The 27,432-nt window shown below is 51.5% G+C and overlaps 2 protein-coding genes and 1 long non-coding RNA gene across 10 annotated transcripts in view; 1 reads left to right on the top strand and 2 right to left on the bottom strand.

Annotated features, from left to right (window-relative positions):
• OSGIN1 (oxidative stress induced growth inhibitor 1) overlaps nucleotides 1–3,964 on the bottom strand; it is a 30,262-nt gene extending 26,298 nt beyond the window's left edge. For 4 of the 7 annotated variants that reach the window (XM_072967827.1, XM_072967826.1, XM_006207528.4 and 1 more), the window contains exon 1: nucleotides 3,655–3,964. The gene's annotated coding sequence lies outside the window, so the exon portion shown is untranslated. Of the gene's footprint in view, nucleotides 1–922; nucleotides 1,017–3,654 lie in introns of all 7 variants that reach the window. The other 3 variants (XM_072967824.1, XM_072967825.1, XM_072967823.1) reach the window with 1 other exon arrangement.
• Nucleotides 3,964–19,998, top strand: LOC140698201 (uncharacterized). Of its 2 annotated transcripts, XR_012075831.1 has the most exons (4): nucleotides 3,964–4,237; nucleotides 18,728–18,946; nucleotides 19,024–19,163; nucleotides 19,802–19,998. It is a non-coding gene; the product is annotated as an uncharacterized lncRNA (long non-coding RNA). The 2 variants fall into 2 exon arrangements; XR_012075830.1 differs by having other exon boundaries at nucleotides 18,728–19,163.
• MLYCD (malonyl-CoA decarboxylase) lies at nucleotides 11,444–27,432 on the bottom strand. The gene is made up of 5 exons (XM_072967821.1): nucleotides 26,845–27,432; nucleotides 18,630–18,742; nucleotides 17,191–17,347; nucleotides 14,726–14,878; nucleotides 11,444–12,676 (listed from the first exon to the last, which is right to left on the bottom strand). Exons 1-5 carry the CDS (start codon nucleotides 27,385–27,387, stop codon nucleotides 12,143–12,145), a joined length of 1,500 nt encoding a protein of 499 aa, XP_072823922.1. The 5' UTR covers nucleotides 27,388–27,432; the 3' UTR covers nucleotides 11,444–12,142.

Raw genomic sequence — 27,432 nt, 5'->3', positions numbered from 1 at the left:
GGGTCACGGGGGGGCTGTGCTGGGGCTCTGAGGGCAGTGGGGCGGTGTTCCAGGTGCTTAGGACCAGGTGTCCCTCTGCATGCTCCTCCTGGCTCTGGCAGGGACTGGGTGGGGCTGGGCCCTGGGTGGATGTCTGACTCTCCACCCCAGCCCCCCGGCTTCGGGCAGGCAGCGACTGGCAGAGGGAAGGTGCAGCTGAGAGAAGGGGAGACTCGGAGGCAGGACCTGCCCGGCCACCTCGGCTCCCTGGGGGTGCTGAGACTGCGCCCTGCAGTACCGGGAAGCCTGCTCCCGCCTGGGTGCCAGAGCCAGCTCCTCGATCTCCCTGCTGCTCCCTCCCCAGAACTGCTCCTCCTTCCTACCAGCTGCTCAGAGTCAACCTTTACTCCCGACCCAATCAGCAGATACCACCAACTCTACCTGCAAATATATTTGACATTTGACCATCTGGCACCACCCCAGCTGCCACCACATCTCTGCCCTGGATTGCTGCAAAGCTTCTAACTGAATTGGGCACCAGTGCCCTGTCTTGCTCAGGCAGCAACCTGTCTCTGCACAGCAGCTGGAATAATCTCATCAAACAAAGCCAGGTGTTGCCCCTGGCCCTCTGATTACTTCCCTCTTACCTGGGGTATCAACCAGTTCTTTCCAACCTGGCATCAACTGTTTCACCTCCTCCCACACTGCTCTGCCTTTCTGGGTCTCTCCCAGGGTTGCATCTACCTCAGGGCCTTTGCACTTGCTGTTGCCTGGGCCTAGAACGTTCTTCCCTTGGCCAGCCACATGGCTTGTTCCTTCAATTCATTCAGGCCTCCGCTCAAATGCCATCTCAGTGGCCAGAACACTCTGTATAAAATAGCAGCCCCTACCCTCCTCATCCAGCTGTTTCTCCTCACCACCACTTTACACACTACACACTTACTTATTCATTTGTTTGTCTGGATTCCCCACACTGGGATGCAAGTTCTCAGAGGGCAGGGTGTTTTCTGTTCGATTCCCTGGTGGATCTCAAACACCTAGGATAGGGCCCAGCACATAGTAGGTATTTCATAAACACCATTGCATGAATTGTGCCTACAAGCATTCCTTAAGCAAGAGACAGACAGTTAAGACCGCAGTCTCCTGGGTTCCTTCCTCTGGGGCTGACCTTTCTGTCCCTGGAGACACAATGTCAGAGGGGTCAGCTCCTACTGGGCACCTTCGAACCCCTGGCTCCCCTGGAGCATAGACGGGTTTCAGGTTTCTCATCTGTAAATGAGGGGTTTGGCCCGGGCTCCTCCCTTGGGAATCCCCATCTCTGAAGTTCTGGATGTCTGTTCTTCTGGTCCCTCCCCGCATTCTAGTATCAAGGGGCTTGGAAGTGATGGGAGCGTCACAGGAACTGCTGTTCGAGAGCAGTTACCAGGCAAATCCTGGGCATCTCCAAGTTGGTGTTTCAAGGCCATCATGTCTTGGGGAGAGGAAACTGGAGGAGTGGTTTGAATGTTGATCCCCCTAAAAGACATATCCAAGTCCTAACCCCGGAAATCTGTGAATTTGACCTTACTGAGAAAGAAGATTCTTTGCAAATCAAAGTTAAGCATCTTGAGATGAGATCACTGGGATTTAGTGCAGCCCTAAAGCCAAAGACAAGTGTCCTTATCAGAGAGAGGGGGATCTGACAGGGACAGGGAAGGTCACGAGACCACAGAGGCTGGGCCCGTAGTGACACAGTTACAGGTCACAAGCCAGGCAGCCTGGAGCCACCAGTAACTGGAAGAGCCTGGGGGGTGGGGTCCTGCCCACACCTTGATCTGGGGCTTCCGGCCTCGGGACTGTGAGAGTGCACACTTCTGTTGTTTAAAGCCTCCCACTTCACAGTCATTTGTTAGGGCAGCTCCAGGAAACTCACTCAGGAGGGGTGGCAGGGGGATTAAAGCCTGAAGGGAAGGTGATTTAGTGGAGGATTACCTTTCCAAGTTTCAGGTTTGGGCTTTCAACACAACCCGCCCAGCTCCACTCCCTGCTGGCTGCTGGGGTTGGGGGCGGGGTGCACCCAGCAGAGAAGGTTCCAGGTCAGGACCTCACCTTCATCCTCCCGGAGCCACACCGCCGTCCCCTGGGGAACAGCTGGGTGTGCTGTTTGCCTGAGGTGGAGCCCCAGAGTGAGGCCGGGACGCTGGGCAGTGTGTGAGGTGTGGCCTCGATTGTTTTGACCTCATCTGCCCACGGCTGTGGCCTTGAAGCCCTAGGAGCTTTGCTGTCAATCTTGGAGGAACAGATAGTGGGAGGGATGTTCTACCAACAGCGGGCAAGGGGCGCTTGGAGAAGGCAGGGTGCTCCCCAAGAAAGCGGTGGGAGGACAGTGCCAGGCCGGGGCGCGGAGGTGGGGCACCCATACAGACCACTCGCCCCACCCAGTGCTCAGCACCTGCATTGCATCCTGGAGCATCTCAGCTTCCCCCCAGGGAGCCGCGATCACAGGCATTTACAGCTAAGGAAACCAACAGCACAACCTTCCCATGGGGACCCCTTCAGAAGCAGCAGGGCTGCAGTCGGCACCCAGAGGAGCCCGCTCTTGGCTGAGTCACTGAGAAGACGGAAAAGGGCCCAGAGCTCGGGAGCAGGGCTGGAGCAACAGACTGGGGCAAGGGCACTGTGGACACGGATCAGGCCAGCTCAGCTGCGTGTTTTCTGCAGTGGAACTGGGACGACGGGGTGGGCGGGGCCCCTGCCCGAGACTCTGATTCAGGGTGGGGTGGGAGCTGGGTTCACCACTGTTTAGAGATCCCCCGGTGAGTCTCACGGGCTCCAGAGTGATCTGAGTTCACTCCCCAGCCCTGCACTCCCTCTCCAGATTGGGAAGGCAGTGCCCTGGCCAAGCTCTCAATGCTAGCTGAATGGGGTTAGCTGGACAGAGAAACCCAGGCCGGGTAGACAGCGTGGGCGAAGTCAGGGAGAAGTCCAGGGAGGCCGTAACATCCCCTGTCATGGGGCAGGGGGGTGGGGCTGGGGTTCCTCTGTAGGACTTGTAGGAGGCCCCACTGTGAAGCATGTGGTCTCCTGGGGGAGCCCTGGCCTAACTCCTGAGACTCAGAACCCTGGGCCTGTCTCAGCAAGCCTGACACAGAGTCTGGGTGGGTGTCACAGGTCTAGAAGGACAGAGGCAGGAGGGGAGGCCTGGTCCCCTCTCTCCCTCTGCCCCAGAGTGGCAGGGGGTGGGGATGCTGGTCAGGGCTGCTGAGGTTCTGCAGGAGTTGGTAAGAGCCTGGTGCTCTGGGAGAGCCCCGCTCCTGGCTGGGACGGGAATGAGTGGTGGTCATTTACGTGGGCTGAGGACGACGGCTGATGCCAAGATGTCTTGGCCTTCTGCAGGCGGGGAGGCTGCTCAGGCCTCGCATGAGAGCTCCATTCGCCCTCCCAGCCACCTTGTGCAGGGGGGACCAGGGTTAGTCCATTTTACTGCTGGGGAGACCGAGGCTCTGGGTCACGACACTTTCCCAAGATTGCACGATGGCAAGCACAGCACTGGGCTCCCACCCAGGCCACCTGACTCCACTGCCCACACGCTTAGCCCTCGTCGACCCATGGCCACAGGGCCACAGGGCCTGGCCACTGCCTCTCTGGGGCCCCTGTCTTCTTTAGCCCCTCCGCGCCGCAGGCTGCCTTCCCTACCTGATGATGAGAGGCTGGATCTACGCGGCTGACAGGTGACCAGTGCGGGCTGGGAGAAGCAGGCACAGTGGGGCTGGCCCTCCTCTGGGGGACCCCCCCACCTTTGGCAATGGGGAGCCGGGGGACAAGAGGCCAGGCTAGCTTGTTTGTTGCATCACAAAGTCCTGTCTTGGGCTGGCGAGGGGTCTGTGGGGGACAGCCTCAGACTGCCGAAGGGGCTTGGCTCCCTCCACCTGCCGTGCCTCCACCAGAGGCCCCGCAGCTTCTGTGGGGGCATCTTGAAAATGGGCACATCTTGCCAAGATGAGCCCGAGGAAGGGGAGCCAGGTAAGAGGCCCCGCAGTTGGATGCTTCAGAACTCTGGAGACTCAGTCTCCCCACCTGTAGTGTGGGAGCATGGCCAGGACACCAGGAGCCCTCCAGACCTGGGATGGGCAGGTGTCCTTCTATTTATGGAACTTTCTGGACAGAGCTGCTAAAGGAAGAGTAAGATCCCAGCTCATCCCAAAGGAGGCGACCAGAGCCGGAGCCAGAAGAACCCAGGGGCATCGTTGCCGCGCAAGCTGCCACCTCAAGGGCAGAGGTGAGGATGGACTGGGCCGAGGGAGGAGGACGCCCAGACTCCAGGGACCCCACTGCCATTCGGAAGGCCCTGCCAATCATTTTGTCCAACATTCCCCAACTTTTTCCCCCAGGAGAGGCAGAGGCTATTAGTCAAAAACAAAGGCTCACTTGGAATGCCAATATGAAAAATTCTAAATTCAAAAACTTATTTTTCTGGCTTACATCTGTTTTATAAATGAAAAAGGTTACACTTACTTCTTGTGAATTCAGCTATGGCCCCAGCACTCACAAGTTATGACGCCAGGGTTAGAACCCACATCTGGGTTTAAATAAAATACATCCTACTAGCCTCTGTCATCACAAGCAGTCTTACTGTAATGACAAAATGACAGAAAGAAAAAAAACCATGTAAAGCTGCAGTTTTTATGTGTCTGAAGGTCATCCCTACAACAAGTATGACAACACAGTGATGTCTGGGGGTTCTGTGGGCACGACAGTGGGCTGGGGTGGTAACAAGTACAGGCATGTGTAAGTCATGAGCTGTCCTGGCATGATGGGGAGCTACACTCGGTCCTGCGAGAACCTCCAGGACTTCCGCTATCACAGAGGAAGGACCTGACAGTTGAACGATGTGTCTTCCCGCTCACCCAATCCCTTCTGCTGCGCAGACCCTCCGTCTGCTTGGAAGTGGCGTCTGTGTCCCATGGCTGTGGCACGGACGCACCAACCGCCCGGTGCTAAGCACCGTGACCTTCTGATCCAAGGACATAAAGCCAGACATGTGGGGAGCGGTTCTCTGGGCTCAGCTTGTATCACTGCAGGAGTGGACGTTTACGTTGGAGGCACAAAGGGGACGTGTTCCTTAATAAATCTCCCCGCCGCTGGCCCCATCTCTCTCTCTCTCTCTCTCTCTCTCTCTCTCTCTCTCTCTCTCTCTCTCTCTCTCTCGTGTGTGTGTGTGTGTGTGTGTGTGTGTGTGTGTGTGATAAGTAAGACCTTGTGAAGTCCGGGCCCATGGCAGGCCCCCTCCTGCCTGGCGTTAGGCCGGTACTGACGATCCCATTGCTGACAATACACTACAGCCCTCTTCAGAAGGCAGTCAGTGCTGGCGGCTTCACTGGAGACCGGTGGCTGCAAGAGCCTCTAAGTCGTGGGTGAAAAACTGAACTTTCAGTGACAAGGCTGTTTTGAGAATTGCAGACATTGGAACTGAGGGATGTCCAGTGTTGGTTTCAACAAGCCGCCCTGTCTCTGGTTGCACAGTCCTGAGAGAGAGAGAGCGCTGAGTCACGCAGATAAAAAGCTCTGAATGATCCAAGTTTTGGACAGCTGTCTGCACGTGCGTCAACTCAACAGACTTGGGCAGAAGCCTGGGTATTTTGACTTAATGAAGTGGAGAGGACTGGTACCGCCAGCTGCAATGTGCTAGCATTTGGTGCATCACTCGTACGAATAGGCTGTTTCTGCTGCAGGTATAGAGCCACTGCAATGAGGAGTTTGTGGGGCAGACACTCCTGGCCTCATCTCATCAAATATCTCAGTCCTAGGAGAGCCGCTAACACCAGCACGTGTGCCAGGAGGTGGAGGGCAGACCTGTGTGCAGATTTTTAAATGGATATTTAATAAAGCATTTGTGGAGCTACCACAGAGCCTGGACGGCCCCTCAACATCATGGCACCAAGTGCTCACCAGGTGGTACAAGGCCCACCTCCTGGTCCCCAAGGGCAGCTCCTCAGGCCAGGATGCCAAGCTCTGAGTTCTGCCTGCGCGTGGCTTTCCTCTGGTCCTTGCACTCATTTCTGGGCTGTCGAGAGTCCACCCAGGGAAACCGCCGTTGATGAGGCCCAGGGAGAAGTTCACGGTGTGTGTCTGCAGACCAGGTCCTTCAGAAGCTTCCCGAAGCGTGAGACGTGCGCTCATCCGGTGGCTCCCGGACAACGCCATCATCTCGTGGGATCCGTTTCCAATCCTCATTCTTTCAAAAGTCTCTTGAGGACTTTTTGATTCCTCAAGGAGAAAGTCTGTAAGTCTGGTGCTTAGTTACCACTCCCTAACGTGTATCACTCTCTAGAGACAGACAGAAAGGCAAACATATCTAACTAGAATTTAATAATACTGCTTTGTTTTTAACATATCTTTTCACTCTTAACCTCTATTGACAAGAAATACTGAGCGCTTATTTATGGCAGTGATATAAAAATCACTGTGGTGGTTATCAAACAACTAAAGTCTGAGGCCATGGCCTCTACATGTAGCAAGATTTGTGGTCTGGGCTGTGTGCCTCAACCAGAAAATCATGTCTTTTTTTTTTCTTAAGGGCATAATCTCATTTTCTATTGTGAGGGAAAATTTTTTTATCATATTTTAAAATATTCTATTTACTTATTTACATTCAAAAATTATTTTGTTATATGTTGTATTTATTATATACTTATATAAAATATTTATATATTAAATATATAGTTACATATAAATAAATGTATAATATGTTATTTATTACATTTATTATGTGTTACCCATCATTATGTTATTTTATTACATTTTTTTGCTTTGTTTTGTGGGGACATAATTAGGTTTATTTATTTATTTTTAATGGCAGGCAGTACCGGGGATTGAACCTAGGACCCTGTGCATGCTAAGCACATGCTTTGCCACTGAGCTATACTCTCACCACCATACAAAGTCATGTCTTGATTCAGCCTGCGTGGAGAGCCATCTGAGGGCTTGGGGAGGGGGTCTCCTGGGACTTTTGCAGACCTCCCCTTACTCCTGCTCTTCTGTAGATGACTGCTTGGCTGGGGGGCTCCAAGAGCCCACTGGGAAGCGTCGTCAAACAGGGAGCCTGTTGTGCAGGATCTGGGTGCAGGTTTACCACCCGCAGCCAGGGTTTTCTACTTGTTGAGAATCTAAGGTAGAGGGCCCCAGTTCAGGCAAGGACGAGGCAACACCGCCATCTAGTGGCAAATAGCATGGACAGCACTCGTGATGCCTGCTGCCTGGGAGCCTGTGGTTCCAGGCCCAGAATCATTTTCAGCATCAGTCGTGTCTCTGACCCTATGTGACAGTGGCCTGAGGCAGAAGGGGGATTCGTGGGCTCCTTGCTTCTCTGGCCACGGCAGGTCACCACCCACGGAGCCACCACATCTAAGAGCCTGCTGTGCAGTGGGCACCATGCTGGGCTCCAGACCTGCCTGTCTAGTCAAATCCCCCCTCACAGCCCTAGGAGGGGCCGCTAACACCTGCCTTCCATGCAGGGAAGTGACAGGCAGACGTGCATTCACAGCCGGGCTGGGGGACACTGTTTAGCTAGGGGGAGGTGGAAGTGGGACTGCGGAGAGAAGTGTCTTTTAACTCCCCTTTTTTGTGTTTAAGGGGAACTTGCCTTGATAGTCTCAGGTCTACAGCAGGCCTGTAAAAGCAGCTCCTGCGAAAAGTCTCTCTGGGCTTCAGGGTCTTCAAATGTCAGTGGGGACAAGGGTGCTCCTGCACAGGTGGCCACAGAGTCTTCAGGTTGAATGCAAGTCATCGCCCAGACCACGCCTGCACCAAACAGCCCTCCATCAGGGCAGCTGCGCTTGTGGCTCCTGGGTGGGAAGTGGATTTGGAGGAAGTTAGGTCTCGTGGGTTTCTCGTGGGTCTCATGGGTGTCTGGAGGGTGGGGGTCTGTGTCCTGTTTCCATACAGCAGCCCTGGAGGCAGGACTCTGTGGGGAGAGCCAGGGCAGGGGGCTAAGCCTGGCCAGAAAGATCCTGCCCATAAAGGGACATGAGGCTTGGGGCACAGGGCATCCAAAGCCTGGGGTCCCTCTGCAGTGGTCTGGACTGGATGAGGGCTCCGGGATCCTGGGTGACCTGTGCATGCCAAGAGTGTGGCACTCCAGTGCAAAGAGCCACGCAAGGCCCCTGCCCTCAGGGAGCTTCTAGTCTAAGTGGGCAGACACAGACACACACACACACACAGGTAAAACTGCCTCACTGAGGCTACTAGGAAGGGCGGGTCCCTGAGGCTGGGAGAGCAAATGACAGAGAGCCTGACTGTCAGGGAGTCAGGGAAGCTTCTGGGGGAAGGGACAAGGGAGAGGAGGGCAGGCTTGGGAATTTGCATTTCAAACTAACTCTGCTTGCTGGGTGGAGAAGGATCTGGAAGGGTCCAGTGTAGCCATTTGGGCAGACCAGGAGGGAGGGTATTTCCTGCATGAAATCGGTCAAGAGAGGTTGCAGTCTGAGCTCCGGAGATGGTGATGATGTGGAGGGTGGGGGTGAGGGATGTGGGGTGAGGGGAGCCAGGCACGGGGGTGTCTGGGTTGCACAGCTGGATGGTGGGCGGTAGCCTCACTGGGACAGGATGGCTGGAAGAGCTGCTTTTGCAGGGAAAGCCTTGTCTGCGTTGCACCTGGGCTATGGCCGAGATGCCCGGAGACGCCGAGGTGCCCACTGCAGCCTGGAGAGTTATGTTGTGGATACTCGTGTGTGCATCCTCGTTGGCAGGCCGTAAAACTGAGGGTTCAAACCAGGACACTTCTGAGAGGGAAGGGACACTTTCTTAACAATTATGCCAGGACAGTGGCTCCTCAGACTGGCACTGCCCCAGGCAGGCAGGGACAATGGTCTTTCTCTAATTTACTTCACTTAGTATAATAATCTCAAGGTCCATCCATGTTGCTGCAAATGGCATTATTTCATTCTTTTTTATGGCTGAGTAAGATTCCATTGTATATGAAACAAGCTGAGGTTACCCAAGGGGAAAGGCGGGGGGGCGGTGGAGGGATGAGTTAAGAGTTTGGGATTAACATATACATGTTACTATATATAAACAGATAAACAAAAAGGACCTACTATATAGCACAGGGAATATCTTGTAACAACCTATAATCTGTAAAAGAACACACACACACACACACACACACATATGTGTGTGTATAACTGAATCACTTTTCTGTACACCTGAAACTAACACAAGACTGTAAATCAACTATACTTCAATTTAAAAAAAGAATTGGCTAGTCTAGAAATGCAAATGCAATTTGGGAGAAAAAGAAAAAAAAGGCGAGAAAGACACCTGGAGTCACCTCTACGGATTCTGCTAAATTGCAAATAATGCAGAAGATTTCTGGGCTGAATAGAAATCACTGGGCAGCTTCTGTTTCTATCTAAGAACAGATCAAAATGGACTTTATATTCCAATGAATGCCTTAGAATTCAATTAAAAATCAGAAAGAGATGCTTGCTCCACTTAAATCTAAATGCACCTTATGCATAATTTCAAACAAAGCTCAGAGTAAGCTGATGCTTGCAAAAATGCTGAGAGCCCCCTGCTGCAAACAGAGTAAGGAGAAAGCAGCCCCCCTTGCAGGATGTTATGCCCCCAGATGACTGAGAGAGGGCAGAGTTGTGCAGCCCTCAGCTGCCCTAGATCTGGAGGGCAGAGAAGGTCCAGGCTTCAGAGATGGAAGACGGGGTACGGGGCAGTGGGACAGGCATTAGAGTGACTCCAGTCAGTGCGGCAGAGCTGGCCCAGGGCTTGTCGGACAAGGTACTGGCTGGGAGAGTGGGGGGCCACGCCACTGAGCCTGGGGCTCCGTCTGAATATGTGGTGCTGCTTAATTATCAGGGGTGGGGAGGATGCCTTGGGCCCCTATGCCATGCACAGAAGTTCCTGGGAATGAGTTAGTCCACTCAGTCACCTTGTAGAAATTGTGAACAGAAGTCAGAAAAGCATCAAAACTCTATCTTCAAAATAAGGGGATGGCAGATTCCAGAGCCTATATCCAGGAGAGTATGGCAGTGGTCCCCAGTCCAAGTCCAGATGTATGAACATCAGTAATAAAGACATCTCGTGCACTTTAAAAGCTTTATCCACGTCATCTCCTTCGAGCCTGTCAGCAGTTCCTGGGATAGGTGCTGGGGTGACCCCCATTTAAAGAGGGGAAAATGAGGGTGGGGGGGTATGCTTCAGTCCACCCAGCTGGGAAGTGGCAGGGCCAATATTTGAACCTGGCACTGTTGGAAGCCAAAGCTGATGGCTTCAACCATTCTGCCACATACTGCCTTTTAGAACAAAATGGGCTCATTAATAAGCCGGAGCAGGTTAGCCCCAAGTCCATTAGCACCCCTGAATCGGAATGAATCAATCCCAGAAGAACCCAAGACTGAGCGGCCAGCAAGGCTGGAGAGATGTGGGGTCTAAGTCACAGACCCCAAAGCAATGAGAGGTGAGGAGAGCTGTGTCGGGACTCAGACCACTCCCCAGGTGGGGTCTGTAAGGTGGGGAGGGCTCTGTGGTGGGGAGGGGCAGAGTGTGGCTTCAGCCATCCATCATCCACCCATCCTCCATCCATCCAGCCTCATCCACCCATCCACCCATCCTCCATCCACCCGTCATCCTCCATCCATCAACCACCCATCAGCTGTCCATTATCATCCTCCATCCAGCCATTCATAGACCCATCATCCATCACCCATATCATTCATCCATCCCTCCTCCAACCATCCATCCATCCATCCATCATCCACTCATACTCTGTCCACCCATCCATCATCCTCCATCCATGCATCCTCTGCCTATCCATCCATCATCCTCCATCCATCCTGCCATCATCCTCTGTTCTGTCTTCAAAGAGTAGCTAAATGTAAGGCATTATAAAAATAACATAAGATTTGACAAAATGGAAAATTATTGGTAATTGTGGAAGCTGGGGGATAAGTACACAGTCATTACACTCCTGTCTCCACTTCTGTAGGAAGATTTCCACTGGAAGAGGTAAAAGGTAGATGAGGAGTTGTAGGTGGGGATCAGGAGCTGTAGTCTCAAGGTTCACCCTAACTCTTTCCAAGCTCTCGGAGAGCAGGAACTTCAGGCCTGCAGAGCCTAGGGGCACCCAGCATTAGCTCAAAGCAATGTAAAAATGCTGCTTCTAGAAGAAACTGCTTCTACTAGAACTTAGGAAAAGCACAATTTCTGGTGGTGACCGCCGTTTGTTATCAGGCAGCAAGTAACATGCAGAAGATGACAGAGAAAGTCTGAGGACGGGTCTGGAAGGTGAAAGGCAGGGAGGGCTGGGGACCCGCCCGCCTAACTGAACAGCCCCCTCCCCCCAGCAACCAGCGCGCTTCTGCCTTCAACTTTGTTCTCAAGCCACCTTCACAGAGCACCGAACACGCCGACTGGCTGGCTGGGTACCAAGGTCACAGCTAGTGAGGTCTGGATCTCAAAGACAACCACCATGTGATCGTAAAGAACCATATGTTTAATGTTTCACAGAACAAACTTGTTCTTCGCCATTCAGTTCATTATGAACTTGAATCACTGTAACCATCAAGTCTATAATCCAATTTAAGCCCCAGGTGACAACAACTCTTATGTCCAGTGATTTAAATTAGCACAGTTTGTGCAAAGTCACAAACCTTTTTATACATTCATGAACACTGAAATTAAACTAGTGAAACGTAGAGCATCCCTTGACCCATTTGCAATGAGTGGAGAGAAATGGCTAAAGTGACCACGGCTGAATTATGTTCTAAGCTCAAAGGAAAATCTCATCTGGGCTGTCTGCCCGGGTCCCAGTGAGGCTGACCCATCCACCCTGGGACGGGCACTGACAGAGGCTCTACAGGTTCTGAAGACTGTCCCAGGGCAGGGAGCCAGGCCAAAAGCCACGATGGAATCTTCTGGAGAGAGCCCCATGTCCCCACCCAGCCTGCATCCCCCAGCACCCACCACCACCACCCTGCTTCAGGTCCCACACCATCCCTTGTTTGCAATCAAAGTCAGGGCATGGCCGCTGGGTGTGACCCTGCCGCAGGCCAGAGACCACAGTTTAACTCTGCTTTACTCTAATAGCTCCTTTGGATACATGACCCTGCCCCCGATCATCCAGAAAATTATCCTTTTCGCAGACGGGGTGTCTGCTTTGCGAAAGGGTACATTAGAGTTTGCTGTTCTTCTGAAATTGGGCTACCAAGCTGAGGACCTGCTCGGAAGCCTTGATGTTCTTGGAGCCGAGGTAGGCGGTGCTGTTGGCGGCCGTCTGGTCCAGGAAGTAGCGGTAATTGACCATGAGGCTGCACGAGCCGGTGATGCCCCTGAGGCTGACGTCTGCCATCCAGTTGATGCGCCACATCACGGCGCCGTTCTGCAGGTGGAAGTTGGCCACAGGGTTCAGGGCGTAGCCCCGGTGCTTCTCTCCGTACAGGTACCAGGCACAGAGCCTCATCAAGGGGGCCTGCAGCGCCCGGACCAGCCTCTCGGACTTCACCCACTCGCTGCTGCTCAGGAAGGCCTTGAGAGTCTCGTGAACGGGGCCCCCTGTGATCTCAGAGATTTCCTTACACTCAGAATCGGTGAACAGTTCGCTCCTCCCGTGCTCCTTGGCTTTCGACTTCAGGAGCCCCAGGAGCCATTTGGTGAATCCGGGGATAGGAGACAGACTTGAAAACGTCCCAAGGTGAGGAAACTCTTTCTGGAAGGCACAGTTTGGGTGGGGAAAGGAAGGCGGAGAAAACACACAAAATTCAGCAGGTCAGTCGCTGATGCAGAAAGACCTCCTCATTTATGGTTTATGTATCACTGACCTCTGCGTGTGACTGTATGGTTTACAAGGTGGTATTTGATGCACATGAACTTTCTTCTCTCAAAGAACATTTATTAAGAATCTGATGTGTGCTGGGTCCTGGAGGCCTCTTGAATCCCCAGGACAAGCCTTTATGATGGTGTCTCCATCTGCACCACTGTTCACGCTGGCAAGTTGGGGGACTTGCCTGAAATTGGATTGGCAGGGCGGCTGCAATGTGGGATGCCATCTTATGACTACAGGGCTTGTCTTCCTAGCATACCAGGCCCCTCCATGGGCTTTGCTGCAGCCACAGAACCTGCTCTCATGCTTGGCGCAAAAGTACCCAATAACTGTTTGTTGAATGAATAACTGATTGCCCAAACAGACCACAGTGAGGGCAGAGGATGGCATAGAAGGGGAGGCAATGAGTATTTCTCCACATCAGATACTATAGTTCAATCATTTTTGTTCAAACTACAGAGCAATCTCAATGACTATTTTAAAAAAATCCAGCGTTTTCCAATTAAAAATGTAATATATGCTCACTATAGAAAATTTTTTAAAGAATTTATGACAGATGCAAAGAAACCATCATCCTCTGCTGCTCTGAGATAAGTACTCTCCAGGCTTGATAGAGTGTAACTCCTTCTGGTCTTTCTCTAGGCAGTTTTTATAAGGGTAGACAGTTATTTTACACCCTGCTGTATGAATTTATATCATGAGCATTTTCTCATTATCACTCAAAATTCAAAACCATAACTTGAACAACAGAATAATAGGAAAAGATAAGATGATCTCATGATTTTCCTAACCCTGGTCTTTTCATTGGGCATTGAAGGGGGCTTTTACAAACCCCTGTGAACACCTCTGTGCAGAATAGCCTCCTTCCAGATTTCTCTGGTGACTTTTCCGCTCAGCCCTGCGTGTAGAAGCGGTCAGCCATCAGGATGGCTCCAGGGCCACCTGATTCAGAAACAGAGTCTGTGGGTGAGTCACCCTGAGCCCAGGTTCTGCTCTTCCTTTCACTGATCCTCACTGCGCCCCCCTCTCTGCCTCATTCATTAACACCTGCAGCGAAGACGCAGGAAGTAAGAAGAAATTCAGTGTAATCACCACCTCTGGGGACAAAAGGGCAGGGAGTGACTGATGGAGCTGATACCCCACTGAGTCCCGAGTTCTTGGATGTCAAATCAGGAATTTAACACAAGGCACGTCCATGTTTTAATTCCACCCTCTTTGTTTTTCTCTGAGGAAGAGCTTCTGCAGCGTCCGTCTCCGTTAAAACCACCAGGAGCAGAGACCACTGCTCTCAGAGCCAACTATTAACAATCTAATTACTTCCCCTAAACACTAGATTCTCCTCATTCCAGTGCACCCCAGCCCCTCAGGATAGTTTGAAAAAGCCTTGACCCAGAGCGGACATGAACACTCTGCTGCAGGATGGGCAAAGTGTGTTTTTCAGGACAACCAAGAGAAGGTAGTTATAAAAAACATAGTGCCACTGCATTCACTCTCAGGCTGCCTGGTCTAACCTCGACACTCTGTCTCGGACCCTGAGGAAGCCTGGGCTGGTGGGCACAGGGCCCAAGAGGGTGTGGGCGAGGGTGGCTGGGGGTGGTCAGGTGCAGCAGGGACTGGACAGCAGGAGTGAAGGGGGCCCTGCAGGGGACACTGACAGGACAAGCTGTGTCAGTCAGAAGCGGCCCCGCCAGCCAAAGTGCAGTGCTATTCTCAGGACACACCTGCGTTTTGGGGTCAATGAGAAGCTAGTGCCAGGGCCTTTTTCTTGGCACTGCTTCTATCTCCAAGGAGCCCCAGGGCTCCCAGGAAGTGTCCCAAGGCATCTGGCATGACCACTCCAGCTCCCTTGAGCCCAGAGCTTCATCCCGTCCCCAAAAATGACGGCAGGGCTCCTCGGCCATCCTAAGACTGGGATACAGACTGCACCTCACTCACCTGCAGCTCCTTGACCACCCGCTTGATGAGGAAGGTGCCCAGCTCCACGCCCTGCAGCCCCTGCTGGGTCAGGCTGATGGAGTAGAAGATGGCTGTGGTGATCCTGTTCTGCTCCTCAGTTTCCGACAGGGGACACTCCTTCACAATGATCGCCTGGAAAACATGGACGGTGGTAATGTGCTTGTCACTGGCAGTGGATGCATCCCCACCGCCCTCACTCCTCCCCGGGCTGGAGAGAGGGTCTCCCTGGACTCAGGGGCCCTAGAGACTCAGCGCCCTCTTCTGTTCTGCGATCTCTCTGCGGCGGCAATCTCACCACGTCCCTGGGCTGGCTGCTCCTGTTGTAACATTTCCATCAATTCGAATTCCCGAGCAAACTCCGCTGAACTGCAACTCAGGTCCCCTTGGTCTTTCTCAGGACTTTGTACAAACTCCCGACCTCTGACATCCAGAGACGACACATCAGCCCCTGTCACAGCCAAGAGGCTCCACTTCTCGTGGCTCCTGAGCGGAGGCCCAACATCCTGTCCCCACGGTGGCTTCACTCCATGACTCTGAAATCTAGCTGTTGAGATTTCTCATTGGGCTGTGTGCCACCCTGCGTAACTTTTCTCTTAGGAAATTTATCTTCTCATGCCTTTCCTAGGCACCTTCTTGGTTCTGTACCACATCCCTGTTTTTTGCAGTGAAACCACACATCTGCACAGACATGTGCGGGAAGCGATCTAAGAATGAGAACGACCAGTACCGGGAAGTCCCTTGGCCAAGTCCCACTTGATTAGCCCTGAGATGTGAGTGAAGGACGTTCTGAGCCTCAGTGCGGGGAGGGCCACCGGACAACAGTGGGACAGCGGTGGTGACCTTTGGTTTGCTTGGACGCAGAAACACCAGCCTGCTTCTGAAGAGCCTGCTTCAGCTGCTCTAACTTCCACTGGCTACACAGGACGCTTGAAGTGGGGGTTTTTGGTCCTGCACCCAGGCTGAGGTCTGGAGCCCACAGACTTTCTGAAATTGCACATGGGATGGGCGGGTCTGAGCATATCCACCTGGGGAAAGTGTCCTGGGCTCTGGTCCCTTCAGACGCTCACAGGGTCTCTTCTGTGACTCCTGGGAAGTCACGAACTGCTGCCATTAAGGAAAGTGGGCAGTCGGTGACACAGGGGCCACAACACCCAGGGCCACACCAGGCCTTCTCTGGCACTGCAGCTGACGGAGGAACTCTGAGGTCAAAGGTCAGAGCTCTCCGCCCATCACTCTCAGCCTTCATCTTGCTGAATTACCTCCTTTGTTTTGCAAGAAGTCTGGAGGTTACCTTGTGGTTTCTGATTCAAAAATTCCTAGCAAATCTTTTTTTTAAAGTTTTCAACACCCCCTCCCAAACAAACGAATCTTTCCTTAATTATACAAATGAGATGTGCATAATGCCAAAGAGGCAAGAAATGAGTGCATAAAGGAGAAATCACAAATTACTCCAAAACTAAACCCCTGGTTCTGCTCTTAAGCTTTTGGTGAACACCTTTCCAGGTCTGTCTCATTGGCTGTAGGCAAGTACACACTTAAATACACACACAACACACAAAACCATGTACAGACACAATCTCTCATGTGTCCAGGTGCTCAAGTCTCCAAAGAGTAGAATTTTTAGGTCAAAAGCACGTTTTATATTTTAATGGCTGTCATCAAACTGCCCCGGGAGACGCAGTAATAATTTCTAGTGAGTGATTGTGTGTGGCGCCTCCAAACACAAACATCGACTAGGAGAAGCTCTCTGCGGACCAAGAACACCCGCCCAGCCCAGCAGCTCTGCTGACTTCTCCACCCTCGGATGCCAGGAGACGCTACCCAGCACCCACCTGTGACCCACGATCACCTTTCCAGCTTCCAGAAGCTAAGGTGATCTGGTATCTCCACTTCCCCTTGCTGGCCTTTACTCTTATTGGACCTGCTCTCCTCCCCAACCCTGCTGCTCTGGCTCCTGTCTCGGCCCCTGTGCGCCTGCCCAAGTCGATGTTTCCAACACTCACCAACTTCTCAGGGAGAGGCCAAGCTCACTGCAGGCGGGTCCATCCCACCAGACAGAGCACCCGCCCACATAAGGCACACGGGCACCGTCTACTCTCCAATTTTCCACTCGTGTGTCTTTTGAAACTACCCTTGGGCACTTGACAGAAGCTGAAGAGTGGAGCCACGCACCCCTGCACCTCTTCACTGTCCCCTGCAACAGCCTCATGCCTGTCCCACTCACAGTCCACAAGCCTGGTGGGAGCTTTCCTCGCCCCACCCCTGCCACACACCACTTGTCTACGCCCCATAGCTGCAGATTTGGAGGTTGTATCGAGCCAATTCCAAGATCCACAAAATCTGAAGGCAGGTTATTTTACAGAAGGGAAGAAAACTAAGTTCCTCCAAAACTTAGGACTCTGGGACGTCCGCCCCACCCTGAACCGACCGTGCGTGCGGGGTACCTGGATGCTGCTGGAGATCTCGCTGGTCAGTGCCACGTGCAGAACGATCAGGGGCTCCCCAGGGGTGGAGCAGTGAGAGAAGAAGTAACACCTCCTGTAGGGCCCGACGCGGCGCTTCATGTCCATCCAGGTTTTCACGGGGTGCACAGCCTCAGACCTGATGAGAACGTTGGAAAGAGGCGAGACAAACATTAAATAACTGTGGCTGATTCTGACTCACTCTTCACTCAAGGCAAAGAAATCCTGCAAGCTTCGATGGACTCTGGGAGATTCAAAGAAAATCATGTTCGTGTGAAACGGCACTGCCCGAGAGGAACCACCATTAGTGACCATTTTACACACCAATCTGTGCTCTAAAGCCTGGACTAGTTTGCGAGGCCCTTCGGGGGAGGTTATGCAGCAGCTCTTAACGCAGGAACCTAACCAGATGCTCGTCTTTGTCCGTCCTATGTCTTGTTTCCTCTGAATCTCTGCAGTCTGAAGTCAGGGCTGCCACCAGACACGCGTCGCCTGGCTGGTTCCATCTGTCCAGATGCTCAGCCCCCTGCTGTTCTGTCTCCACACGTAACGTAACGGCAGCACCATTGGCTCCTCGCATCTGTGATGCTGCGACAGTTCCCAAGCCTTAGGTTGCAGGAGACGATGCGGACTGAGGAGCTCTTGTGGGGGAAGAGCTCCTCCTGTGGGCGAGGACCACTGTGTCAGCCGGCCTGCATTTCACTCTGGCCGGGGCAGGATGGACTCATGCCCAATATTGTTAATTTAGAGATTTTTATCTAAGGTAGAAATTTCAACAACTGGATGAGATAGATGCTGTCTGCGTTACTGACGCAAATTACTGGTCCAGTGAATCTGTGCCGCTCTGGTAATGCGGTCTTGAGAAAAGGGGGAACCGTGTGCTTTAAATATGAGGACAGAACTGAGACCCCACATGTCGGTTTTTTTTTAATTGAAGTGTAATCAGCTTACAATGTTGTGCCAATTTCTGGTGTACAGCATAATATTTCAGTCATACATCTACATACATATATTCCTTTTCATATTTTTTTTCATTATAGGTTACTGCAAGATATTGCATATAAGATCCCTGTGCTGTACAGTAGGATCTTGTTTACCTATTTTATATATAGTAGTCAGTATCTGCAACTCCCAAACTCACAATTTATCCCTTCCCACACCTCCCCCGGCCTCGTAAGCATAAGTTTGTTTTCTATGTCTCTGAGTCCGTTTCTGTTTTTAAAAACCACATGTGGGCTTACTGGCAGAACAATCGGTTTCTGTCTGGGTCCTTCCTTCCGCCATGGTCTCGACATTACCTGCTAGGACAGTCACCTTTGTGATACTGTGTTTGGGTTTCTTTAGCTTTGGAGGGAAATGTACACAGTATTGGAGACTGGCTTTGAGCTAAGATTTAGGAAAAGTGGGAACCTAATACTTACTCACTGATTTTCTGGAGCACTTCGCACGGCGAATGCCAGGTGACCCGCTCCAATTTCAGGAACCCAGAAGAAAACCATTCTGAGAGCATGTTTTTCAGCACCCCGTTCATTTCCTGAAAAGGAGAGGAGAAAGTGCCGGCCTTCTGAGGGAAAGAGACCAGGCCCATCCCTGCGTCACTGCCAGCGCCGGGAGTTACACACCAGGACGTGATATGAAAGCTGAGTCTGCAAACGGCTTGCTCTGAGACAGCCCTGCTGAACGCTCATCTCAGCCACCTCAGACTGGACTCAGTTCTACTTCTCTGCTCCTTCCAACTGTAAGACACCTGAAGGGGAGTGTTTCACCTGAACTAAGCTGCCCAGATCAAACTATGTTCCAATTCATTTACCGCAGGGAATGCAACTAAACACAGGACGTTATCTGACGCTGAATGGTGTGTTGTGGAGGAAATGCTAACACCCTCTCAGGCACAGCCTGTGATTTCATCAAAACAGCCTCCCTCGTTTCCTAAGAGAAACAAGTACTGGGTCCAGGTACCACATCTTGTCAACTCTTAAGATGTGCATTTTCCTATTTTAACATCTCTTAAGTCAGGAAGCAGTTTTCAAAAGATGGCAGGTCACAGTTTAATCAGTAGGTTTTTTTTTTAGGCTCGTGGGCCATCAAATAATAGTCTATCTGGCCATCCATGCATTTAGATTTGATGAGATATTCACCTCGCTTGTTTATACCCAGTGTACTTTCAAAAATGATTTGACTCAACTTTACCCAGATAGATTTACACTGAAACTTTTCAAGCAACAATAGAACAAGAGATATGTAAGGAAGGGAGAGGATGCAGGAGCAGAACCATCCTAGCTGAGCCCACTGTGACTGCTGCCCGTGTAACGGTGGTAAGCTCTGTAACAGCCAGAATGGAGAGGATGCCCAGAGCAGGAGACATGGCTTGTTGTTCCTCAATAGCTGTGTCCCTTCCTTCCAAATGAAGAGAAGCCTCACTTGTTAGCTAGGCACATGGCTATTCAGAATAAAGTGTGCACTGCAGCTAGTGGAGGCACATGACCCAGTTCTGGCTAATCATATATAAGCAGAGGTGTCCTGCTATGGGGAACCTTGAAAGATGGCAGGAGCAGCCCTTTGTCCATCTTTTTCTTTGTTCTTTCCACTGCAGGCTGGAACATGATGTGCTGGCTAGAGCTGGAGCAGCCATTTTGGGCCATGAGGTAATCTTGGGAATGAAAGTTTTTCAGGGAAGAGCAACAGACAGAAGTCCGTGTCAACTGAGGACACTACCGAGCAGGATCAGCCCTAGGCTGCCTACCTCCAGACTTCTATGTGAAAGACAAAAATCCTCTCTTATTCAAACCACTCTTATTTTGAGTCTCTGTTACTCATAGATGAACTACATACTAACAGATACACTGAATATTATTACTGGGTAATAGTAAGCATCTCAATATGTCTGGTACAGAATTGACCTTATGAATCTCTACAGAAATCACAAAGACCACGATGGACAACACCTGTAAAACTGCACAAAAGCTGTAAAACTGTTAGAGGGCCATCTCACATTTTAGTCCCTGGTAAAAGGTGAAAGGATCAGAACTCTGTCACTCGAGGCTAAGTTGCAGGCATAGGGTTACTGCTTCAAGAAAAGTTTCAGAATGAAGCGAGATCCATCTTTAAACACTGATGGCCTGGGACACGGAAGAGGTCACACATTTGTTCTGTGAGGCCCCACTGGGTAAGGAGGTGGGTAAATCTAGGATCAACTTGGGGAAGGCACAGTCAGACTTAATGTGAAGAACTTCTGAGTACTTCAGGCTGCCCTCAGGGAGACATGGCCCTTGGCCATGGGAAGTCATGGAGCAGGGGTCTGCATGAACATGGTGGAGATGCCTTAAAAAGTATTTACATGCCTACAGGTGACTGGGCCAGATGACCTATGTAACTACCCTGAAGTCTGTATCCCGTCGCTAGGTCTCCTTCACTGGGCTCTGAACTCTAAGGACAGAGGTAATTTCTGATTCATCTCCCCATTCTCAAAGCATTCAGTGGGCTCTTCCATGTGGGAGATGATTAACAGATTGATAGCAAATGAAAAAGAGAAGAAAAACTGGAGAACAGTGACCCAGCAGTAGCAGGGAGGGAGGAGGGGTGGCGTGTGCCGGGCAATACACCACGGCTCTTTCTCAATCTGCATTTACGCATTTGACTACGTGGGTCTTAACCTTCCTGGGGGGGGCTCACATACTCTTGGGGATGTGATCAAGACCATGCACCCTATCTCCAGGAAAAAGCAAACACATCCGTAAAATTCTGCATACAATTTCCTGCAGCTCACAGATGCCTTTGACACTCATCTGTAGCTCCTCCCCAGGGGTTTTTGGACCCCAGGTTGGGAACTTCTGCATGGAAAGGTTGGGAACGGATTAGCCGCATTCCACGTAGGATGTGCTGGCGTCTCTACTACACGCATAACAGGAAAAAGCTGGAAAGGTCTAGCTTCGGCCTGAATTCAGAACTAATTATGAAAGAAAGGGTTTGGCTGGTGAAAGCACCGCCTCTCCAAGTCCCCTCGTTCTATTTTGGGCTCCTGTGACACTGGACACGAGAACTGGGAATCTAGGTTAAAGGTGACACATCTCCACTGCTCAGTGCTAAGAGGACCGCAGCTGTTCAGGCTGGAATTGAGCACCGAAGGCACAAGGTTGCTGGACCCCAGACAGCAGGAGGGAGAGAGATGGCGTAGGCTTTGTGCTCAGTAATCCAGCCATCATTTATCGGCAATCCAGGACACAGAAATACAACTGCCAACACAACCTTCCTATCTATGAATAAGTTTTTATCAGTTGAGCTAAGCGCAGAATTTGGCAGAACCCCGAGACCACTAGGTTAACTTAAAAACAGGCCGAGCCACCAGAGGTTGTTCCACACAGCGCTGCACAGGCTGCGCACTGCAACGGTGGGGTGTGGACCATGTCTGACACGAGTCTGGTCCCTTTCCTCATGTTCCGCCTGGGCTTCTGTTAAGGCTCCCAGACCTCTCATCTGACTGTAATTTATATGTTCAAATCGCCCATCATTTCCTAAGTGCCAGCTCCCCTCTGCTGCCCACACATCGCTGACAGTGCCCAGACCTTCTAGAATGGGAGTCCACGTGGTTTCCCTGAGGATTTTCTAAGAAACTTAACTCTTCAACCCCAATGGGCCTTTGGAAATAACTCTGCAGAAAAACAAAAAGTCTGTAAGCTGCACATCCTGCCTCAGGAGCAGAGATAGACAGGGGACTTCAAGTTCACAGGGCGGTTCCTTCAGGAGGACAGTGGTGAATTCATGCTCCCGAGCCCAGCGCCCTCACTTCCCCACATCAGGGAAGAACATGCAGATCTGGACTTCCTGCTACCAAAAGGCCACATGCTTGATAATAAGCCTCTAAACTCACATGGAACTCTGACAGAGGAAAAGAGCATTTTAAACAAAAAGTACATTTTATCTCGTGACCAAAGGGATTGTTTCTTTTCCTGGTGTGACTGAGCTGCTTTATGGATCTGATATCACCCCCTCTACACACATACAGACACACACACACACACACACACACACACACAGGATGACTGATTTATTGCTCCATTTCCTACAGTTAAAACTGAGGAGGGAGCCGTATCCAGTGATCAGAGAAGTCAAGGACACTGTCAAGTACCTTTTCTACAAATTCCTTAATTATGAAAACAACTAAAATCCCTTTCTTGGAATCAATCCATTAAGATGAATTCACTTAGTATAATCCAAGAAGTTCTACAAAACAGCACCAGGTGGACACAGCCCGGGGGTGGAGACTTGGGATGAATCAGAAAGTCCCAGGCTTTCCTCTGAGACACTCGGCCTCTAACGACCTTGTAATTAACAGGGGGTGACGTCCACCTTCTCCGCGCTGGACCTGCTATCTTGAAAGACATGCTACACATTTGACCACTGCCAGGAGGTCACAACTTTCAACACAGCACTTGTGTCTTCCCAGCAAAGAGACCTGATGCTGACTCTGAACTTCCTATCAAAAAGGATAGAGAGTTCCCTTATTTTTTAGGAAGAGAAAAGAAACCTTATCTGATTTTAAATGTCCAAGGAAAGAGACCCCTGCCTGGCCTCTGGCCTCGGGCTTCAGACCTGTCTACACTCAAATGGAAACGTCCGGCTTCTGGGTTCTCCCCGTATTTCCAATAACCATGGCCCGGGGTCAGAAAGGCTGATCTTGACAAACTTTGTCCTTGTTTGTAACCCTATTTTTAGCAAAGCTCCACGACATCCCTTGGGCAGACGGACCACTGGCTGGGTCTCTCACCTCAGCGCAGAGACCACTGGCCAAGGACTGTTAAGGGACGGGGCTGCAATCACCTCAAATCACATCTCTAACCAGCGGATGGCAAAGACAGCACCGGAGACCGGCCCTTCCTTCCCCACCCCGGTGCGTCGTCCACTGGACCCACTGTCCTGTACAAGGACACCCCATCGGCATTCTTGGCCTCATATCTGCCGATTATTCTAAAAGAGCCTTCACGCTCACAAGATGCAGTAAATAAGAACCTGGGAGGGGAGCCAGTGGACCAAGGCCATTCATTCCAAGGCAACAACACCCAGGGCTGAACCCCAGACAACTCCCTTGTGAGCCAGCGCACGTCCACCTGACATCACCTGGCAGCTCCGATGGTCAGCAGGGGCCAGGGACAAGCGCACCTGTGTGATGTGGTGCTTTGTGCACAGTAAGAGGTGATAGAACTGATGCTCCCTGCCTCCCCTGCCCCCCGGTACACTATAGGTTCTAGGTCTGGGGTGTCTGGGGCTCTCGCTCTAAAGCTTTGAGGACCAGACTCCTGGTGGTTTCCAACACTGAATTCCTAAAAGCATAAAGTTCTAGCTGCGTTGCCTCTTTAACTTGGATGCAAAATCCAGAGAGCAACAGAAGAAACGGGATGAAGGTGGACCACACACATGAAGTGATTCTGGTGGTAAATTACAACCTCAGATTCCAGGGGCAATCTCTGTGGATTAAAAAAAATCCAATTCTCTGAATGATCTGAATGATAGAGATTAAAAAACAAATCCACATAGCCACATAGGGCAAAGGGGAAGGGAACCAACAGATTTAGCCACTAATGGTTCTAGGCCCTTGGGATAAGGATGCTATTTCTAGAAAAAGAAATGGAAGAGGTCTGATGGCAACACCAGAAAAAGCTTCTGCACCCAGTATGTCCAGGTCACGTGCAGAGGCTGAGGTCAAGCCACTGTCACTCACCCTCTGCTCATTCCACGTGACTTTTGGTCTGTCGGTCCGTGACAGTTTTTCCCTTATGTGTGTGGACAGCCTTCACTAAAAAGGGAGGGAACGCTGGACACCTGAGGACCTGACACCTCTGGATTCCCCTGGGATCGGCTCCTCCCCCAAATCAAGTCTCAATGTCACAGCTTTCGGTTCCCCCAAGGTTCCTTCTCAACTGCACCATAACTACAACTTTTCTCATGTGGGGAGGAGCAAGGAAACAAGTCACTAACGACTCACAGATTAGGAGGACTGAGGCCCAGATGGGACAGAAGGAATCGCCCAGGCAAGTGCAGCCTGAAGGCCTGATGGGATCTCTCTCGGCAGTGCGGAAACCTTTCATGGCCTCTGGGCTTTGTTCCAGGCTCGGAACCCTGAGCGGAGCAGTCTGACTTCAGGACAGATGGGAATGGCTAGCTGCCGACTCTGCAGCTGGGTGGTGGGGCACCTGGGAGTCCATCTCCTGCTTCATTCATCACTTTGCTACGCAAGAAATTTAAGACAACGTCCTGGTTTTCAGGGGGCTGATCATCTAGTTTCAGGGGAACAACACGTTTCAAATGCTGAATTCTGTGGTTAATGTACACAATCCCACTCAGGGGTACAGACAATAACATCGATGAAGCTCAAAACTGGGTGAGACCACCTGGAGCTGGAGCTGTTGGAAAAGCCCAGCACATTAGCTAGGGGTGGACAGAGCTCTTATTCTTATGGGAATCACACCGGGATGTGGGTTTGGGAACTTCACCCAGGAACCAGCGTGGCTGGAGAGCAGGGCCCGCAGAAGGAAGTAATGCTGTGAAAGCTGGGATATCTCAGATGGTTGCAAAAATGGCAAAGGAAAGACAATGAACGTGATCCTTTTGGCCATGTGAGGGTTGATGATTTTCAACAAAAGAGTAGAGACTGACCTGTGGTTTCAGAGAAAGATAGGAGCTGAGGTTGCTGACGAGACAGAAGCTTGTACAAAGTCTTGGAAAGATACATATAATCATAACTGGAGAATACTGAACTCAGTGAAACTAAACAAAACAAAGCATTACTCAACTGGGTTGTTCTACCTTTCCTTCAGTTTTACAGAAAAAGGCAAATCCTAAGAGAACAAACCCACTTTCGATCTAGTTAGGTCACTGGCTCCGTGGAGGCGGGGCTCTCTCACCAGCTCTAATCACTTTCTCTGTCAGACAGTCCCTAAGTCTTGCTGAGGATGAAATGAGCAAGTGCATAAAAGGCACTTACACCTAGCAAGCCTGCTCCTAACTCTTCCCATTGTAGAAGGGAAGTTTCTGGACCCAGGGGCCCCGGAGCCTGGAGCATGCCTGGTATAAGATAAACACCCAACAACCACGGGTTGAATGGATGGACGGATGGGTAGAGGGTTTCATTTTGCAACAGGGGACAGACATCCTACCTAATTCTCAAGCCTCCTATGTGATGAGGATCAAGTTTCAGAAGGATTTCAGGAGCACTGGTCTCTGCTTCAAGGAGAAAAATGTCTACTTGGATTGCAGGCTAGACCCAAGACTCTCTTGAGAGGAACCAGGTGGGGTGGGTATGCACAGTGTGTGGAAGACAAGATCTCAGCCATCCAGACAGGGATTTAGCCGGGAACATGGGCAGTTCAACACAGACTCCAGGACTGATTTGGTGCCAGTGCCATCAACAATTGTGGGTTCTTAGCCTGCGAGTCTCATGGCCAAAGGTTTTTCAGCCCTAGGCAACTAAGCATTGTAGATTAACCAGCTGTTATGAGCAACCACATCACAGCCACTGTTATCAGCCTGAGATTAGTCCTATTAACTACACCCAATTTTATGCCTCTAAGGCCATGCAGCTAGGAAAGATAAGAAAGTTTCTGATAAACACCATGACTCACATATGACGACGCTATATAGTCATGTGACCGCAAGCGATCTGTTACCTTTAAGTAAAAGGTGACATGCTTATCACCTACCCAAGAGAGAGGCAATGAACATGAAAACCATGCCAAAGTTGAGTTCTTAAATGAATTAGGATGTAATTGTTCAACTGTTCAATTTTTTTTCAAAGCCAACTGTACCTGATAAAGTTCAAACATCAGACCTTCTGGAAACATATACATCATTTTTGGTTTACTAAAAATGCAAGTCAGTGGTCCTGCCATATTTAATGTCAACAGTATAAAAAAGGCTCTATTCAACTATCAGCCACCTTTCAAGTCATCATTACTTAAATCTTAAAGTATTTATTGGCATCTAACATGAACTTACTGTGCTAAGTGCCTGATTACTTTCAGAAGTCAACTTAGAATCCTATTTAAGGGCTGAACTCAGGAGCTAAAACGCTCTGCCCAAAGCTGTGTGGCAGAGAGAAGACAGAAGGCATCCAGACTCCCAGATACGGGTGACTTCAAGTTCCAGTCACCTTGGTGCATTTGACAGGACTTCTTAGGACAAGGGCTCGGGTGCTGAATCAACTTTTAATGACTCCATCCAGATTTTCAGAAACCTGCCTGATGCTCGGCTGGGTACTCATCCAAGTGTACCGCACAGACGAAAGTTCTCGGGTAAATTAAAAAAGACTTCATGGAGCACATTCATCAGGAACGAGGTGTGACAGTCACCTTAAAAATTAGGGAGGGCCGAGTTTCTATAACGACTGGAGCGAGGAGAGACTAGAGAGAGGCAAGGATTCAGAAACCGAGAGGAGGAAGGGGACAGGGTTCAGGAGGCTGTAACTCAGGGCGAAGTGTGCACGGCTCCAGGCAAGGGAAGGTGGTGTGTTTGGGGCCCGAGAAGCGGGTGAGGACAACACGGGGAAGACTATCAAGGGTTGGCGGACCTGGGCGCAAGGCGAGGGGTGCGGCCCATACTGTCCCCGCAGCCAGGGGTTCGGGGGCGGCCCGGGCGGGGCCTTACCCGGACGTGCGGCCCCTCCACCAACTTGAGGGCCTGCGCCTCGAGCAGATCCGCCCGCAGCTGCACCAGGAAGCGCACGCCGCCGTCCAGCTTGCTGATGTGGTGGAAGAGGCTGCGGTAGCGCGGTACCAGCGCGTAGCGCAGCCGGTCCTCGGCCTGCAGCAACACGGCTGCCTCCCGCGGCTGCTGGCGCAGCTGGAGCACGCCGGCGCTCTGCTCGGCCACCTGGCCGTGGTCCACGCCGAAGCCCCGCGCCAGGCGGCCCAGCAGCTCGGCGCGCTCGGTCGTCTCGGCTAGGCTGCAGTAGAAGCTCACGAAGTCCGCGCACTGGTTCTCGGCCGGCGCCGGCGTCTTCTCGCGCAGCTCGTAGGCCGGCATCGCCGGCACCGCGCGGTGCAGCAGCTCGTCCATGGCCCGCTCCAGGGCGCCGGTCGCCGCCGGCCGTCCACTCGACAGCCGGGGTCCCGGCGGCCGCGGCGGCCGCGGGGGAAGCCGAAGACGGAGGAGGCGCCGCACTGTCAGGCTTGGCCCGAGGACTCGCATGGCGCGGGGCGACAGCTGCCTGGGGAACACCGCCGCAGCGGCCGC

Source organism: Vicugna pacos, chromosome 9, assembly GCF_048564905.1.
Source record: "Vicugna pacos chromosome 9, VicPac4, whole genome shotgun sequence".
NCBI classification, from domain to species: domain Eukaryota; kingdom Metazoa; phylum Chordata; class Mammalia; order Artiodactyla; family Camelidae; genus Vicugna; species Vicugna pacos.
This window is presented reverse-complemented; position numbering and strand designations above follow the sequence as displayed.

Bases quoted from the DNA above. Each gene is read 5' to 3' on its own strand.
- MLYCD (XM_072967821.1), bottom strand. From the start codon at position 27,387: ATGCGAGTCCTCGGGCCAAGCCTGACAGTGCGGCGCCTCCTCCGTCTT. The intron at 18,743-26,844 runs GTAAGGCCCCGC...TCTCCTTTTCAG, and splicing joins TGGAGGGGCCGCACGTCCGG to GAAATGAACGGGGTGCTGAA. The intron at 14,879-17,190 runs GTACCCCGCACG...CATGTTTTCCAG, and splicing joins AGATCTCCAGCAGCATCCAG to GCGATCATTGTGAAGGAGTG.